Raw genomic sequence first — 20082 nt, forward strand, 5'->3', positions numbered from 1 at the left:
AAATCCTGCAGCGCACGCAAGGTCCCTCTGCTCAAGCCAGCGCATGTCCAGGCCCGTCTGAAGTTTGCCAATGGCCTTCTGGATGATCCAGAGGAGGAATGGGAGAAGGTCATGTCGTCTGATGAGACCAAAAATAGAGCTTTTTGGTTTAAACTCCACTCGCCGTGTTTGGAGGAAGAAGAAGGATGAGTACAACCCCAAGAACACCATCCCAACCGTGAAGCATGGAGGTGGAAACATCATTCATTGGGGATGCTTTTCTGCAAAGGGGACAGGACGACTGCACCGTATTGAGGGGAGGATGGATGGGGCCATGTATCGCGAGATCTTGGCCAACAGCCTCCTTCGCTCAACAAGAGCATTGAAGATGGGGCGTGGCTGGGTCTTCCAGCATGACAACGACTCGAAACACACAGCCAGGGCAACTAAGGAGTGGCTCCGTAAGAAGTATCTCAAGGTCCTGGAGTGGCCTTCCCAGTCTCCAGACCTGAACCCAATAGAAAATCTTTGGAGGGAGCTGAAAGTCTGTGTTGCCCAGCGACAGCCCCGGAACCTGAAGGATCTGGAGAAGATCTGTATGGAGGAGTCGGCCAAAATCCCTGCTGCAGTCTGTGCAAACCTGGTTAAGAACTACAGGAAACGTCTGATCTCTGTAATTGCAAACAAAGGTTTCTGTACGAAATATTAAGTTCTGTTTTTCTGATGTATCAAATACTTATTTCATGCAATAAAATGCAAATTAATTATTTTAAAATCATACAATGTGATTTTCAGGATTTTTGTTTTAGATTCCGTCTTTCACAGTTGAAGTGTACCTATGATAAAAATTACAGACCTCGACGTGCTTTGTAAGTAGGAAAACTTGCAAAATTGGCAGTGTATCAAATACTTGTTCTCCCCGCTGTATATATATATATATATATATATATATATATATATATATATATATATATATATATATATATATATATATATATATATATATATATTTTTTTTTTATTTTATTTGTCAGCCGGCAGTAGTTCGTGGACATTGAAGATCCCATGGTGTCAGTCAATGAGAGTAGGTGAGCTATTTCTGGCACCGTGGCAAAATTACAAATTCCTGTCCTGACTACTGTTGGGAAGGCAATGGCAAACCATCCAGTATAATGCTTAGTAAGAAACTGCTTTGATAGCACCGACGCTCCTTCAGAGTATGGGAAATCAGAAAACACACACACACACACACACACACACACACACACACACACACACACACACACACACACACACACACACACACACACACACACACACACACACACACACACACACACACACACACACACACACAGTGGCTTCTGTGGTTTGGAATATTTGTTCATGTATCCGTAGCCATGTGTGCAAAGGAAGTGTGGAGTTTGAATGTTTCCTCTATTCCACTAAAGTATCATCCATACAACTCCTATTTACCCGGTTTGGTGAGGTGCATGTAGACCGGAATTGGGAAAGCAGCACAGGTTAGCACCATTGTCAATGGGAGAGGAATTTGTAGGTATATGACAACTTTGAACAATGACCTGTCTTATATACTCGGTATGGCAGACTTGTCCGATCTCTTGTGACAGCGATGCTTCACTTCCGACACTGGCACTTGCCCAGGCAAAAGTTAATTTGAGAAACCAGTGCTTCAGAGAGGCGAGCAAGTACACGGTGTTAGCTTAACAAAATCCAACTGATATTCAACGTGCGTGGAAAATTTTCTTTGAACCGAGAACAGTGAATCACAAACAAGTAGTGTGTGAGGCAGTGGTCCATTGCTTACTGTACTGCTTACTGTATAAAGAGAAATTATCAAAAAGTGCACTATTTGGAATGCAAATGTAAACATTGCCTTTGCTTTTCCACCCGATCCTCCCATCCCTCCTCCAAAGCGGGTGAATTTTTCTCAGAAGTTCTTGAGAAGTCACTCAATTCCTTGGGCCACAAACACCTGGCGTGTCTAAGGGATCAGGAAAGTAATGGAATGTGTTCTTTAGTTGAACCATAGCAGAACTGCACTGTCTAAAGTCAAAATACACTCCTATGTAGTCATACGGAGATGGGAAAGATGAGGAGCGGGATCCCTATGGAAAGGCTGGCTCATTGTGATCATTTTGTTTTCCTTTTGGTTTCCTTCTTTACAGCAGGTGATGGAAACTAATCTAGTTTTGTGTTCGATGAGAGATTTAAAATGTAGTTATATGTACTCAGCTCTTGAACCACCTGTGCTTTACCTTATGTCCATTCTTTCTCGTTGCTCTTGAACTTCGCAATCACTTTAATTTGGTTTCATCTTCCTGCCTCTATTTGGGCCTATGCTCAACTTTCTACGCCGTATCTATCAAAGTGTCTCAGCACCACCGACAGTTCCAGATGCACCTGCCCGGCTGCCACTGTGTGCAGCCGATAGCGATTGGTGCCTCCATACACCACATCCGCACTCTTCAGTTGTGGCCCACCGCCCACAAAGCCATGTGCCAACCGCTCCTGCCAGTTTCCCGTCGGACGCCAGGTGACGCATGTCAGGCGATGGCAACCTGGAGTGCTCGGGACATGGCAGAAGCCGTAGCCGAAGAGGTCACTGCGCCCATAGTTGTCCAGATGCCACACTTGGAGGTGCAACTTCGGCCAACCTACCAACGACATAGCATGTGATGCAACATGTGACAGGGTACAATGGTAACCTTACATTACACACATTATAAGAACACGATATACTCGCTGGCAAAAAGACACCTCTCTCTCTCTCTCTCTCTCTCTCTCTCTCTCTCTCTCTCTCTCTCTCTCTCTCTCTCTCTCTCTCTCTCTCTCTCTCTCTCTCTCTCTCTCTCTCTCTCTCTCTCTCTCTCTCTCTCTCTCTCTCTCTCTCTCTCTCTCTCTGCCTTTATCTTCTCTACACAATCATCCATGGGGTGTCTACCTGTGTGTCCTCTCTCTCTACCGAGTGCAGCCTGAGACTGCTGGTTGCATCATTGGTTGGGACACGGCTATGCCGCTGGTGCAGTGTCCCCCTTACCAGTACACTGCTACTCATTTTGCTGACCCCGGAAGGATGACAGACTGAGTCAACCTCCTGGTGTATTAATTCAGCGGCCCAACGGGGCTTGAACTCAGGACCCTAGGATCCCAAGCCACCACCCTAACCACTAAGCCAACACCAGGCTTTACCTGTGTGCCCTGGGTTCTTATGTGACCACCGATTCACACTTTGTACAGTGCTGTCCATTTATGTTTTTTTTAAACACCAGAAATGTACCAACATTGAAGTATCAAACACCACGAAGGACTTGCTAACTGGTCCTGCAACAGCACTGAACTAGAAGGACACTCAGTGAAGCACATACCCCTGCCACGCAATGCCTGATCCACATAACAGATTGTAGTTTTGATTGTAGTTTTGGGCCCAATGCATTTTCGAAACATCATGCGATGTATCGTTTTTGGCCCATTCTCTCATTGGTGAAGAATCACTTTAAAAATTAAAAAATGATCAGATCTGGATCTGGATTTGGATCTTGACCAAAATTGAATCAATTCTTCTTTGTCACACACCCAACGTGTTCACCAAGATTTGTTCGAATCTATCCACAACTTTGAGATATCTTGCACACAAACAAACAGACAAGCCGGTAGGTGGCGATGGGTCGCCGAGCATGGAAACTATAAGATATAGAGCAAAATGGATGTCATATAGCGGATAGGGAATCAACTTAAGATTATGCATATCAAATCTCATCCAGTTCCATCTACTGATAACTACTCGGTATCCATTTGAATGAAAAGTACCGAAAATGCGGTTTGAAATCGGAAATCCCCAAAAGTTCGAGGGGGTGCTGTGGGTGAACAAAGATCTAAATCGAAAATCCGGCTCGATCGTTTCTGCACAACGTATTCCAGACGATTAGAGTGAATTTTCATGACCATCCGACCATAACCCTAGGAGGAGTAGCATTTTGCGCGAAGGCACCTCCAGCTCTTGCATATTATCGATTTTTGCACTAATTGACCTTTGACCCCTGACCTAAGCGAAATCGGTCAATATGTCCTGAGGCAAAGTTGTAGTACTCATTGAGTACCATGAACCTGCAAAGTTTCATTCGTATCGATGCACTCACCTGGTCACTCGGGGGGCCTTCAATTTTCGCGCATACCCTAATTGTAGGGGGCGCTGCGGGTAAAGTATTCCATATATCACAAAAAGCCGGAATATATTTGATAGAGCATCACCTGTAGATAATTCGTGCCAAATTTCATAAGCCTACGTGGGATAATGGCTTTCGGAATTGATTTCGCGTGAACGGTACCGATTTTGAAGGTTTTTTGGTTGTTGCTCGGGAACCAAAGCGTCCCTAGCAACCATCACAATTTCCAAAGCACGAGGTCATAAGATGTACCTACCACCCGAGCTTGGTCAAAATCCGCCCACCTTTACTACCAATTATGCTGATGACAAACGAACAAACAGACAATTACTGACAATAAGGGTCACCTATTTCGGCGACCCAACGAACAAACAGACAGACAAGGGGTGAAAACATAACCTCCTTCCATCTTCTGTGGCAGAGATAATAATACGAAACGAATGATAGGTCTGTCTGGCTTCACTACCATTGGAAGTGGATGTTACTACAAAACTGTAATTCTGGTGAGGTGCTACAAACGGAGAATGCATCATAACGCAATGTCCTCAGGAGTGGACATCATGCTGTCCTGCTGAAACTCACGGAACATCTTTCACAAGCAAAGACTCTTTCGTTTTTGGTGGTCAATTGATCTTTCACTCCTTATCAATAAGGAAACCACAAAGTGAAGTTGAGTTTAAATTAAGTAAACAAACCTGATAGACAACTGATAGAGAAGCCAATATCCTTTGAGGTAGGCTGGCTAATTTAAAATCCCCTCGTAAAGACAGCTCCCTGTTGGTCAGATCCGAATCCCACAAGAGTCCAAAACAGGACGAGGCAGTTCAGAGGTAAGCATCTTGATAAATGAGTTTTCCCACCAGTACTAAATAAATGGATAGAGTGAATGAATGAAATTAATTTTTGTTTGTTGTGTTTCTTTGTACAAGCTGGTAATGTGCAGGTCAGAACCAGACGGATGTTTTGCTGTTATGCAAGTGAGGTCTAAATTGACAAAATTTGCTTCTCATAACCACAACGGTCTAGTAAGATAGTTTCTATTGTACCAGACAAATGTTTCCATTACAAAAATAGTCGCAGCATTTTTGTACATTTGGTGCAAAAACAGTGAAAAACGTTTCTCTTGGTTTTGAGCATGCCAAGGCACTTCTTTGAATGTTGGAGTTCAAAGGTCAGAATGATGCACAGAATCAGTATGACTGAGAGTAAGGCATACCTTGGAAGATTGAAAATAAAATTATTCCGGCCAGATGTTCCTGTACGTACAGGTTTAGTTATAGCCTTCACAACACCTCAGCTGCTCTTTGCCCGCTTGCCCTCTCTCAATCCACAAGCAATTCCGATCGAGTAACTCGTACAAGCTGAAGTGGCATAAAAATTAACCAAATGTTGTTTTTTCTAATTAAAAACTTACCTTTAAACAAAACAATTTTGTTTTACATTAATTGGCTTTGTTTTTCGATCGATTAGTCTGATCACAACATTTCCAACTGAACAACCTTCTCTCACTTCTGAAGTTGCTGCCACCATTGTGTGACCAGATGAGGGCGCCATTGTTTCGGCCCAAAGTGAGCTGCAGTTCAACCTTTGCAGATGCCAAAAGCCATGCCGTCTCAAGGAATCATTTGTCCATATCCCGACATCTTCAATTAAGCTTGTGACGTCACATTAAAAAAAATTGGTTGTGTCACATTCAAGACTGCTCAGCAAATCAGTGGACAAACTTTAAAATGCCTGGAAACATCCATTACGTTTTATCACCTGCCTATAAGGGGCACCGGTGGTTCACTTTTTAAATATATATAAATGTTACACACATTCATAGTCCACAAGACGTTTTCGTCAAGGCACGTGATCAGTCTGTTTGGGTGCTGCAAAATCAGTGTGCCGGCGTGAAACCACACATTCTCAGTTTGGAACATTCCCTCCGGATTGTCCGATGGACAGTCAGGCTCACTTGAAGACGACGATGTGTCTTGCTCCAGTCCTTCATGATGACGTGGCTCGAAGATGCATGGCCGACCATTCAATGCCATACCATAGGAGAGGCAGTATGTTGCGGTGTAAACGTTGTTCAGACCGTGGTGATGTAATATTCTTAATTACCATCAGAATCTTGTAGTTTGCAAAGTATTTTGACAAGATAACAAGTGTTTTCTTAATATCTTCCTCGTAATCTGGATAGCAAGTAATCTTCCTCAACACATGAAAACGGTCCATCCAGGTTCAAAATAAGGCCGTATTATGGCAAATTCAAAATAAGGAGATTGCATCGTGCTTTCAAACTCAGGCCATGCTCAGAGTAATCATCCTGACGAAGAGGGCTGCATGGCTCAAAGAATATTCAATGGCTTTCAAAAAATAAGAAAGAAGAAAAACTCCAAAATAAAGTGCTACTACATAAGATGACACCTGGTGCACATTGAAGCCATTGAACGTAGGAGGGAGGCCGCAATGAGAGCGCAGCTCAATGAAGTGGAAATATTTGAGGGGCCTTGTCAAAATTTTGTAGAAATGCACCGGTAGTGCTGTTAACCATTAACAATGTCACACCAATAAGAGATTTTATGGCAAGCAAAGAGGGCTTTTTGATGAAACAAAATGTGAGAAAATGCCTCAAGATCACCAGTCATAAACCACACCTCACACCCTTCTGTGCAACTAAATAATTTAACGGTCGATTAGGAGTCGTAAAAGGCAAGTTTTAGTGGCACACGGGGCGCTTGAAATGGCCCGTTAGGGTAAAGAGCCCGAGTTCCATAACCGGCCATGTGGGTATCTGGCGTGTCTAACCTTGGAGGCCTTTGGTGGCGTAGTGGACATCGATGGGGTGACACAGGTAGGCAACGTCACCGGTACGAGGATGGTCGACCTGCGTCTGGCCCTCGTGAAGACCTTCAATCAATCTCCATGCTCTACCTGCTCACCCAACAGGGTAAAATACAGAATGAATTGCATTCTTAGGTAACATAACAGAAAACTTTTACCCTTGTACCAATATATAATTGTGTAGTAATGGGTCCTGTGTCTATTACAGATGAAAGGAAGAAGTGGATGAGGTTGGGGGGGGGGTGTTATCTCAATGCAGATAAGTAAAAATGAGAAGAGGAAGAGAAGGGAAGATCCTTAGAATGAGATATGAGGATAGGTGAATGTGGGAGGAGAGAGAAGGGAAATCAGTTTGGCAAAAGATAGGAGTAAGGGGGTTCATGTGTCGGGGCATTTATACATCATCGGGAGGGGGAGGTGAAGTGGAAGGGAGGGTCAATAAATTGCTCACATTTATGTTTGTGATCTGTGCATGGAACCTTTACAGAATAGTTTAAATAATTTGAATATAAAAGGGACAAAATGGACAAAATCCATTTTGTCCCTTTTATATTCAAATTATTTAAACTATTCTGTAAAGGTTCCATGCACAATGGACATTACAATCCAGCTGTGATCGTCATGGTAATTAATTAGTTACGTCTTTCTCATCTGAAAGCTTTTGGTCTCCTTTCCTTTCTATTCAGTTGTTCCACACTTAACTCAATCAAACAAAGACAAGAAACACATTAAAGAAGAAGACTGTGGAGTAACCTGAAAAAAAGCAGGGCTTGTAAGATTTCATGTCCCCATGGCAATGTGATAGGTTTTGATTAAAAATATGTAAAAATATGAAAAGTAAAAAGAGACAAGTCTGAAGACGACGAAAGTTCACGAGCGGTATTTGACGATGTCGATCGTTTTATAAGTTAAGGATGAGACAATGTGATAATTTTGACCAAGTTATAAAACTGATCAACATGATGTGGTGTGGGTGACAGGTTATTCGCTGCAAAATGTCAAAAACCGGGTTTTGTTCAACAACTTTCAAAATTTGACCTTTGCATAACCTTTAAAGGTCATAAAACAATGTTGTGGACATTAAAATAAGGAAACAGGATACGTGCTATAGCTTATTGGAGTTAGTTCGTCGAAGAAGGTCAAAAACCCGGTTCGATTCCCACAACTTTGAAAATTCGACCTTTGTGACCTTTAAAGGTCAAAGGTCAAGGATTATGACCTTTGGTGCAAAACTTCCTCTGGAACATTCCAGGAACAATATAACGTCATATAGGCTATATGGAATTTCGCACTCCTCAGATTATCCATACTTTGATGAAATCAGCGTAAAAACAAACTTGAAGGGGGCGCCATGGGCAAGGTGTTCGAGATAGAGCAAAATGGTTTCAAGACCTTAGGTGGGGAATGACCTCAAAATTATGCATAAAAAATATTGTCATCCTCGCTCTCAAAGTTTGGGCGGTCGTATGATTTTTATGTCAAAAGTCGCAATTTTCTAAGTTTTTGACCTTGGGACGAAAATGAAAAATCAGACAAGTTTTAGATAATTCATTTTGCTATTCAAATACCGAAGAACCCATTCCATTCAGTCAATTCCCGAGGAGAAGATAGATTTTTAATCCAACTACCCCCTAAAAATGGCTATTTTTTGGGCGTGGCTCCACCCACAATGGGCGTAGCTACGCCCTCATCCAGGAAAACACAACTTAACATTGATATCGAACACATAACCAAGTTTCATCAAGATCGGATCAAAGTCCACGGAGTTATGCTCTGGACAGACAGACAGACAGACAGATAGACATACATACAGACACACAGACATAACGAATATAGTGGTCACTCTGGCTGGCGCTCGTGAACCAATAGAAACAAGGAGAATATTTCTAAAATAAGATAACTATTTTGATAAGAACAAGAAGTTGGGCAGACAGAAGTCAAACCGAAGGAAGCTAAAATAGAGATGAACACAAATGGGGGAACGGGGGTGCAGGAGGGAGGAATCAGCTGGAATGCTGTTCCTTACATTGACCTATCAAAATCACTCATTAGTCATTTATTATCAGTGATTACTATATCAATTTCAATTTATTACACTGGTCAACAATTTTTTACTTTCTGAATGTTGTCTAGATTTCTACAAGTGAATTAGGGTATTCTGGCACTGCTGAATCAGGAAATGGCATCCGTTTCTCTCCATCAGGTCAGGTTTTTGTGCAAAGTTGATTTGAAAAAATCAGATCTTGTGACAAAATCAATTACATTTTTGTGGCATTATCAGCTGATTTTTGTCAACACATATCATCCTAAACATGTTTTTAAGAAAAAAAAATGTTTTGCCAACAACATTTATTGATTACATGATAGAAACATCGATTACTGTCATCTGAATGGTGGGCATTGATAAAGGTAAGTACAAGTAAATTGCATGTTGCGTCACCACTGTTCAAACTTCAGGGCTTGAACTTCCGTTTCTTCGAACTCCTGGAATGTTCAGCGGCAGGGAGGTCTCTCTTCAGATTCCAACAGTAGTCAGCCATCATGACTGCGTCCCAGCGACCCTGATACCTGGTCTCCATCTCCTTCATGTCCTGATGGAATCTCTCCCCCTGCTCGTCACTCATTGAACCCAGGTTCTCAGGAAACCGGTTCATATGTGAAAATAGGTAGTGCATCTTGATGCTCATGTTGCAGCCCAGGTTTCTGAAAGCAGTCAGCATGTTGTTGACAAGTTCTGCGTAGTTTCTGGCCTTATTGTTGCCAAGAAAGTTCTTCACTACCAAAACAAATGTCTTCCACGCTTCCAGTTCCACTTCGTTCATTGAGTTTTTGAACTCTGGATCTCTGATGAGCTGACGGATCTGAGAACCATCAAAGATGCCAGCTTTCAACTTCTCCATGGTCAATCCTGGAAAAGCCTGGCACAAGTAAGTGAAGCAGTCACCATCTTTGTCCAGAGCCTTGGTGAACTGCTTGATTAAGCCGAGCTTGATGTGCAGCGGTGGGAAGAGTATTCTGTCTCTGTCCACCAGAGGGTCGTTGATGACGTTCCTTTCTTTGCATGGCACCAATTCCTCCCGCACAGGCCAGTCCTTCTTCGTGTAATGCTGAGCACGGTCCCTACTATCCCACATGCACAGAAAACATGGGTACTTGGTGAAGCCAGACTGTTGTCCCAACAAAAAGTTCACCATCTTCAGGTCAACACAAATAAACCACTTATGCTGATCATAACCAATTTTCTCCAGAACGTACTTCACCGCTTCATACTTCTCCTTCAGTGTAGTCGAGTGAGCGATGGGTACAGAGGCAAACTGGTTGCCGTTGTGTAGCAGAACACATTTCAGTGATCGCTTGCTGCTGTCAATGAACAGTCTCCAATCTTTGGGTTCGTACTGTGGCACTCCAAGCTTGAGCAGAAGCGCATGTCATAAATTGGCGCATGTAGGTATTGTACATTCTTCAGAGTTCGTTATTTCAAGAAATACAACTTTTTTGTATCACATTATTACAAAATCTGCCCCATTAACTTTAGTTTTGATCCACGAACTTTATGCTTTGCCTCACCAATTTTTGGAAGATTTTGAGGTTTTATGACTTCAAACTGATCCCTTTTCGACATAATCACCCAGAACTATCGTACCTGAATACTTCTTGTCATTAAAATAATTATTTCCAATCAAAACAATTATTTGACATGACATTTTACCCCCACCAACTTCTTCTAAAATGCTCCACACATGCGTACATGTGAACAAAAATGTAAAAAACAACATGTGGCCATATCTCAAAAACTTGACCTGATTGAACAAAACTAATGTGAGTTTTGGATTCAGCGCATCAGATTCGTCCTAAATCAGCTTAAAAAATGCAGACAACAAATTTGTTGTTGACCAGTGTTATATACTTCTCCAATAATGAACTTTTAAGTTTATGTTTAAAGCTATTTACACCTTCCAGTGAATTCCTTCATTTGGGTCCAGTATAAATAATAGTTTTGTTTGTGAAGGAAGTTCTTGTTTGTTGTGAATGGTATTTATCAGCTTGTCTTGTTGAGTAATTGTGAATGCCTTTATTTTTCACAAAAGATTGAGCAAGTTTCTGGGGCATCTCATTTTGACTCAGCCGGCACATTAGTAATCCTAAATGAAAAATGTACAATTAAATTCTATTTTGAGAACCTTTTTATCATAGAAGTTCTCTGGCCATCCAGGCAGTGCAAGCAGCAGTGGTACTGCTGAAGGTGTACTGCCGTGCATTATTAGTACAGCAGGTTCCTCCATTGTTTATCTTTCTTCTGTTTTAAATAGATTGACTAAATTATGAGAATCTCAGCTTGCCCCCCATCCCTGTCCTGCTTCCACTCAGCTTCCCCTCCCATCTCACATGCCCCCCTCTCCCCCCTGTCCCGCACCCTCCTGTCTCCCGCCATAATCCCGAATCCTCTCAGCTTCCCCCCTCGCCCTCTCCAAGGTCCTTTCTACATTCCCACACCCTCCTAGTGCCTCCTACACTGTCCCTAACTGTGTGGACCTCAAACAGCCAAAGCCTCCGCTCAAACCTGACAGATCACTCAATCCAGGCTACTGCTTATAAACCAGACATCATCTGGTTAACAGAATCCTTCCTCCCACAAGACATCCCTGACTCCTTAGTGTCTCTCCCTGGCTATTGTCTCCTATTTGATAGGCCTGAACCTCGTCCTGGCAGCGGTATTGCACTATGCATCAATAACTCCATTTCTCACTGTCTGGTTACTGATCTTACACCTAACTCCCAGGAGTACCTTTGGCTGTGACTTCCCCTCCACTATCACCTCTTATTTGTCAGTGTGTTGTACCCTTCTCCAAACAGCGACAACTCCATCTACATCTGTCTCAGAAAACATGGACCAACTCTTAAGCACTCATCCCAGCTCGAGCTCATATGTGGCGATTTCAATTGTCACCATGCTAATTGGCTGGATGTTGGTATCTCTCACCAGTAATGGAACTTTAGCAAAGGACTTCTGTGACTCCATGGGACTAATTAAATCTGTGAATTTTCCAACCCGGGTTTCTCCCAATGGCAAATTTTCCCTTCTCGACTTTGTGATGAAAAATTTCTCCGCAAAGGTGTCCTGCTCTTCCTCTGTTCCAATTGGTTCATTTGATTATGTGCTTGTGAGAGTCAACGTCTCTCTGGCTATTCCCAGAGAGCTTCCTCAGCACCGGTAAGTCTGGCAGTTTCCTCAGGCAGATTGGCAAGGTCTGTAAGCAGCCATCTCACATCAGCGCTGGTCTCCTATATCTACTGCCCCTGATATTAACTCAGCCGAGGAATTCTTCCACAGAAACATGCTCTCTCATGCACAGATCCATCCCATCAAATATTAAGTTATCCTTCCCTTCTTCCTACCCATTGTACAATGAATCCAGAGTTGAGGCAGTTGCTTTGATACAACTTGCCTTCTCTTCTGAGAAGGCAAACTCGACTGAAGGCAATCTCAGATCATGACCGAAAGCCCACAAGAAGTGTGTGTCTACTCTCAGGACAGCCTCAACATCTGTCCAACCTCAAGATTGAACTTTCAAAATTGTCTCCCTCCTCTAAATTGTTAAGTCTGTCTCTGGAGTTTGCTCCTCATCCATCCCTCAACCCAATTAAAATGGCACCATGGCCGACTCTGCTCGTGAGAAGGCCAAGTGCCTCAATTATATGTTTGCTTCCAAATATTGTTTACGCAACCGATCACTCTCTGTACTCACCCTACCCATTCACAACCAACTGCTCCTGGACTCTGTCTCTTTGGCACCTGTGAGGGTGAAGAGTTTTCTGGCAACCCTCGACTCTGATTCTGCAACTGCACCGGACGGCTCTGCTGCTCTTGCACATTCTCTCTCTGCCCTGTTCACCCTATCATTTGCCCGAGGTCATCTTCCATCTGCTTGGAAGTCAGCCAACATCACTGCATTACATAAAAAAGGTGCAGAAACCGATACCCTGAACTACATACCTATCAGCTTATGTCCAATCATCAGCAGGTCAAATAATCCATCATCGCAGTTGACATCTCAGATCATCAATTCGGATTCCGACTAGGTCACTTGTGACATGTTGAGACCTGTTTTATCTTGTCTATAACAATGGACTGAGCCATCTTAGCCATGTTTCTTATAATGGACTGTTCTGTCTGCAATACACAGGCAGCCAACGTTGATTGGTCAGATATTGTTGCATTGTGGTTAATGCCAAGCCGTGATTGGTCAATGTGTTTGGCATGACTTCGCAGCAGAAATATGTTTTTTTCCCTTGTAAGTCGGATTCTGAAATTCGTAACATAAAGATATACCTCTTTAATTGTTGACTACAGTGTTCGAATCTCTGATTATTAGTTAATGTGCCATCTCTGGCTGTTCTCAAATACTAGTGAAAATTATTCAAAGATTTCAAAGTTCGTCAAAGTGTATTTCTTTGTTGTGAGTTCACTTGGGACTCTGGTTGGTTGTGTGGTAGAGTGGACAAAGAGTTTGTACATCAACACTGCATGCCCTCAGCCCACAGCATGTCTTAAGTGATCCGTGTGGATGGCACTCAGTATTCGGAGTACCCTAACACTCCAAATCGGTTCGTCCACTTGGATGTCCCGACAATCAGTGTGCCTGGCACTTGGCGCACCCAGGTATCAGTATGCTCATCACTCAGCACACCCAGAACCAGTGCACTCAGTGATTGGCGCACATGGCGACCGGAGGTGGTGGAGTCAACATTACATCACTCTACTTTGGACATGCTGCTTCTACTCTCCCAACAATAAATGTTGGGCCTCAATGCCAGACATGGGATCAGGGCCATCTCTCTGGACATATCTTGAGCTTTCGATACAGTCTGGCATCCTGACTTGCTCTCCAAACTCTCTGCCTATAGTATTCAAGGCAAACTCCACACATGGCTTCATGACTTTCTTTACTCTCGTAGCCAACATGTGGCACGAACAGGAATCCTTTCATCTCCTCTCCCTGTAAAGGCTGGAGTGCCTCAAAGCAGGGTTCTGGGTCCCTCCTATTCCTAAACTTCATCAATGATCTCTCTGACTCTGGAAAATTATCTTTATCTTTTTACGGATGACTACACCCTCTGCCATGACATCCTTCATCCTTCTGATAGGCAGGGAGCAGCCTCGTCCCTCTTTTCAGACCTTGATAGAACCACAAACTGGTCAAACACTTGGAATATGTGTTTCAATCCTGACAAATCTCTCTCTCTCTCTCTGAAGTCACCATATGGCAAACCCTTCCTTCTACTTTCTTAACAATCTTCTTGAAGAATTTCACTCACTCAAACTTTATGGTCTCACCATCAGCCATGATCTTTCTTTGGCAAGCCAAATTTCTAAGTTGGCCTCCAAAGCCAGACGCTGACTTGAGATCCTCTGTCATACAAAGACCTTCCTTGGCACACCTGAACACTTATCCACCTACAAGGCCTTCATCCACTGCTTGATGGAGCACTTCTCTCCTCTCTGTGCTGGTGACCCTGCCTCACCTCGCTCAGCTTGATGCTGTAGAAGCCAATGACTTCAAGATAATTGGAATCTCCTGCAATGAAGATGAGTCCATACGGGCCTATCACTTTCCCATCGCAGATGGGTTGGTGGCCTCAGTTTTATACTGCCTCCTTATTGGTCTTGCACCCTCTGATCTTTCTGTGCTACGTCACCCCCATGTTTCTACGGAGTACACGTGGTCCTCAACTCTCAAAATCTAGAATCACTGTTCACCTGCACTAATTTGTTCCTTTTTTTTTTCCCCACCTGTGGAACCAACTTCCACATTCTCTTCAATCTCATTCTAACCTCCAGGTCTTCAAGACAGCTGTTCACCACCATCTCAGATCTTCCCCAATCCAAAACCATAATCTTTTCTACCTCCTCCTCCTCCATCTCACCAACTCGCTCCCCCCTCCCTACCGTGCACCAAGCACTCTTCCTTCCAAATTTCCAGTTTTCCCCTCCTGTGAGTTTGCTTCTGTATCCACCACGTCCACCCCATGCATCTTCCCCTTCCCCTCATTCATTATTTGTCCACATCTCCCTCTATTTCATCCCTCAACCCTGCTGTTGGCATTTACCCCCTCTGTTTCTGGTGTTATTTTTGTTTTGTTACATCCTGATCTGTTCTATGCTCCAACTTCTCCACGAGCATCGACTTTATACACAAAAAATAAAATAGAACAGCACTCGGTAGAGCGCATACCCCTGCCAGGCCGAACAGTTTTGTATCCCACTGACAGGCCAGATCTGGATCCGGACCTGAATTAAAATCTAATTGGCTTAGTCTTGTCACCGATCCCACTCTTCCACCAAGTTTTGTCATAACTCGTCCACAGCGTTTTGAAATATCATGGTATATACACACACACATATATATATATATATATATATATATATATATATATATATATATATATATATATATATATATATATATATATATATCGTTTTGGTCCTATCTTTCAGTGGTGAAGATTCACTTATAAAAATAAAAAAATTCTCGTGTCGGGATCCACATCATCACCAAGATCGAATCGTTTTGTCCTCGTCACACACCCGACCTATCCACCAAATTTCGTCCGAATCCATCCAGTTTTTTGAGATATCCTGTTTACAGACAAACAACCAAACCAACAGACAGACAAACAAACAGACAGGCGTGAAAACATAACCACCACCTTACCTTCGGTGGTGGAGGTAATAACTAATGACGTGATGAAAAGGCAGTGATCAAAATGACATTGGGTCTCACCATAGGCATATTGCTGTCACATGATACCTCCCTCCTGTGCCCTTCCGGGGTACTTAACACCTGTCACACAATACCTGCAGAGTACCAGATGACAACCACGAGGTGGTCCAAATGCCGGGCCTGAACCTTGCCTTCCTGGGAAGCTGTGCTTGTTGGAGTTACTTTCATGTTTGGATCATTCAAACAACAAAACAACAACCTTAACCCTTTTAAACTTTTTTTGTTAAGCCAGCTGACCATTCAGCAATAAGGAAAGTAAGTTTATGCTCAAAATAGGTCTTTGCACGCAGTATTGTGTCCCATTATCAATGGCGAGCCTTCAGCCTGGCATTGGATGAAATAAGAACTTGACTCACTTTGTCTGTGTTCTTCTCAGAATGTGTTCCATCAAACTCATGAATTATCTCAAACATTCTTGTAAATTTTTTTGTGTGGGAATAGTTTTCAGATGTGAACACCCATAACTCATTAATATCTCTCCACAATCAAGGCCTCTCCAACTCTGGAACCTTGATCGTCACTTTGTGTTGCCTTTTTTTCACTTCTAACTCCAAAGATTACAATGGAAAATAACAGCTGTCGCCATGCTGAAAAATAAGTTTACACTTCTTCCTCACCATTAGCCTCATCAGCATGAACAGCTCTTATGTATTTCTGTCCATTTCTTTCAGTTTTGTTTCCTCCTTCCTCCCTTTCAATCTCCTTTGGACATCCCCAAGAGGGTGAGAAAGCCTCAGAAACCACAAACCAATTTTTTTTCCTTGCTGCAGGCACATAGCAAAGCAGGGCAAATCGTGGCACTGTGGCACTGATCGGCTCTAAGACAACTCTCCTAAAAAGCATTTTCGGAGTCTGCCTTGAGGCACAAGACAGAGCGAGCCATCAGTTGCTGGCCACTGGCATGGGCGTTCAGCTCATTTCAGCCAACTCCAAGGGCATGTAGGAATGCGGCTTGCAATGCTGTCAGGTTCCATTACCTCTCAGAGCTAACACCTGGTACAAGCTCGACCCCAGTAGCAAGGAAGATGCAACCTGGAGCCTATTCAGTTTTCCTTGTTCTGTTTTTATCTCCGCCTTTAAGTGGTCATCAAAATGTAGTGCCTCGAGCTGCATGGATTTGTATGTTTGAGTATATCTTGATAATGGCACATTCACTGTCTGACCAAAGTGGTTGCCACAACAATGCACACTCTTGTTTCAAATCATAGTCGATTTAAATCACAGTTACATTTAGATTGTCAAGGCCAAATTTGCTGAACAGTCCAATTAGATAATTGTTAATTTCTGAGCTACAAAGTTAGTCAATTCTGGAAACTTTTCATAACTTACTCCAAGAAGTATTATGTTCTGGAGAATGTCTGCATAAATAGTGACAATAACATTGATTTTACACTCAATGTCGCATCACCCATAACAAAACACCATCCTCGCATTAGTACCATCTCAGAATGTAATGTCAAAGTCTTATGAGACTTAATGGAACCGTTGCTGTTATGGTTACATCACTCTTTGTAACACAACAAACATTCCAAGGATATCACTCTTGGATAACAAAAAGAAAAACAGCCTTTTTAGAGCCGTTTTTCCCTGCTGATCAGGGGTTAGCTTTTTGCGGGCTCCATGCAATCATGGTTCCCTTCTTGAGGCAATGTTTTTTCTATGGCAGGATGCCCTTCCTGACGCCAACCCTGGTCGCCTCCTACGACACACAGGGATGTGGTACACCGATTATAACCGGGGCATACACCGGGACCAGTACACTGGTACTCATTTTGCTGACCTCGGAAGGATGACAGGCTGAGTCAACCCCCCTGTTGTTAATTCAGTGAACAACGGGACTCAAACTCAGGACCCAAGGATCCCAAGCCAGCCACCCTAACCACGAAGCCAACTCTCTCTATTGAGTGCAGCCTGTGGCTGCTGGTTGCATCATTGGTTGGGACGCGGCTCTGCCGCTGATGCAGTATCCCCCTTACCAGTACACTGGTGCTCATTTTGCTGACCTCGGAAGGATGACAGGCTGAGTCAACCTCCTGGTGTATTTTTAAATTCAGTGGCCAACGGGGATTTAACTCAGGTAGGACCCTAGGATCCCAAGCCACCACCCTAACCACTAAGCCAACACCAAGCATATATATATATATATATATATATATATATATATATATATATATATATATATATATATACATATATATATATATATATATATATATATATATATATATATATATATCAAACAAACATATGTGGGAAAATTAAGCACCCCGACCGGGAATCGAACCCAGGTCCCCTGGTGAACCGTACCAGTGCTCGGCCATCTAAGCGATTTGAGCGATCTGGGCGATCTGGACAACCCACTGGCTGCAACCCGCAATTCTCCCACATATAGAGATGCCACTCTCTTTTCCCCACTGCTTCCAGGACACTCACTGCCAACCAAAAGAGCAGTGAGAGCTTGTCCATGAGGCTTCTTCCGAATGACAAAAAACAATAAGGTTCTTTCTTATGACAAACTCTTCCAGTGGTGAAGTCTTTTGGAGATTGGTATAAAATTGTGACTTGTAGCTGATTAACATACAAACAAACAAACAAACAGAATAATGTACAAGACCAACCAATCTACTTGAAAAATCTTCGATTTTCGCAAGTAACAAGAAATATGTTGAGCATAGCAAGATACTTGTGAAATCCGTAAAACAAATTTGACCTTAAAATAATTGGTGGTTGAATTCAGTGACCTGATATGCAAGTCCTCTTCAAATTTCAAGTCAATGGGATGAAAATTGAGGATTTTAGAAATTCCACCTAAGTTGTTGACCTTTGGCTTATGTTGACCTTTTGGTCTAAATTGACCTCAAAAATAATTAGGGGTTGAATTCAGCGACCTAATATGCAAATACTGTTCAAATTTCTAGTTTAATCGGATGAAGATTGACAATTTTAGAAACTTGGCCGAGGTTGACCTTTTGACCTAAGTTGACCTCAAAAATAATTAGTGGCTAAATTCTGTGACCTGATCTGCAAATACTGTTCAAATTTCTAGTCAATCAGGATGACAATTGACAATTTTAGGAATTTGGCCTATGTTGACCTCAAAAATAATTGGTGGTTGAATTCAGTGACCTGACATGTAAATCCTGTTCAAATTTCTAGTCAATCAGATGAAAATTGAGGATTTTAGAAATTAGACAAAGTTGTTAACCTTTGGCCATTGTTTACCTTTTGACCTCAAAAACAATAGGCTTCTTGCTTATGACGAACTGTACTATGTGGTGAAGTTTTGTGAAGATCGATTTAAAATTGTGACCTGTAGGCGATTGACGTATAAACAAACAAACAGACAGACAGACAAACTGACTGAATAATGCACAAGACCAACCAATATACTTGAAAAATCTTGGATTTTCGCAAGTAACAAGAAAACAAACAAATAAACCAAAAAAATCAAAACAAACGAGTGAACTGAGTACGCTCTTTCAGTGCACGTCATCGCCGGGTGCCTTCAGCCTTTGACGCCTGGCGATGACGTCACGCCGTGCTTGAATATGGAATAGGTAGAGGCAGTGCACATCAAGTGGAGATACATTCAAAGTCCACAGCCCCCATGCCAAATAAATAAATAACATACCCTCCAGCGCGCGACATTGCCGGAGCGCCTTCTGCGCCTGGCGATGCCACTCTGCAGCACATGGAGACGGAAATGAGAGTGAGCAGTGTACAATAATTGATTGATTAATTGCGGAATTCAAATAAATAGTCATCATCAAACAATAAATTTCTTAATCAAGTGGCAAAATGCACACCTAAACGACCGCTGTTTCATCCAAAGCTGTAACTTTTAGAAAATTGATATTATTAATCGAAAAACTAAATATTCAATCGATTATTTCATTTCTCAAGAAATCAAAAATACCCTGTATTGCCAAATCACTTGGTGACTATCGTGTGCTCGTACAGGTACATTCAAAGTACACCTCCCCCATGCCAAATATCAGCTTCCGAGCTCAAAAGGTACCTGAGATATTGCCCAGATGTGAATGTCAGGGCATTGTTATTTTTACATCTACTTTATAAGACATGCTTGGTGTTGGCTTAATGGTTAGGGTGGTGGGCTTGGGATCCAAGGATTCGGAGTTCAAATCCCACTCAGCTGTTGAATTAATACCAGGTGGGGTTGATTCTGCCTGTCATCCTTCTGAGGTCGGCAAAATGAGTGCCCACTTGTTGGTATCCTGTGTTGGAGTGGTGACCCATCCAGGATTATGCCCAATAGCCAAGGGGACTGCTTAGGCAGCACCAATG

General features: G+C 42.6%; 1 protein-coding gene across 2 annotated transcripts in view; it reads right to left on the minus strand.

Annotated features, from left to right (window-relative positions):
* Positions 1 to 963: 963 nt before the first annotated feature.
* Positions 964 to 20082, minus strand: part of B9D2 (B9 domain containing 2) — a 41103-nt gene continuing 21984 nt past the window's right edge. Inside the window, exons 3-4 of one of the 2 annotated variants that reach the window (XM_085851572.1) lie at positions 6959 to 7084; positions 964 to 2656 (exon numbers count right to left, since the gene is read on the minus strand). In XM_085851572.1, the coding sequence (XP_085707698.1) occupies positions 2343 to 2656; positions 6959 to 7084 (440 nt within the window). In that variant the 3' untranslated portion in view covers positions 964 to 2342. The remainder of the gene's footprint in view (positions 2657 to 6958; positions 7085 to 20082) is intronic. The other variant, XM_085851571.1, reaches the window with a different exon arrangement.

The sequence above is a fragment of the Eptatretus burgeri genome, chromosome 13, assembly GCF_056783735.1.
Source record: "Eptatretus burgeri isolate ZD-2024b chromosome 13, Ebu_testis_v1, whole genome shotgun sequence".
Classification (NCBI taxonomy): Eukaryota; Metazoa; Chordata; class Myxini; order Myxiniformes; family Myxinidae; genus Eptatretus; species Eptatretus burgeri.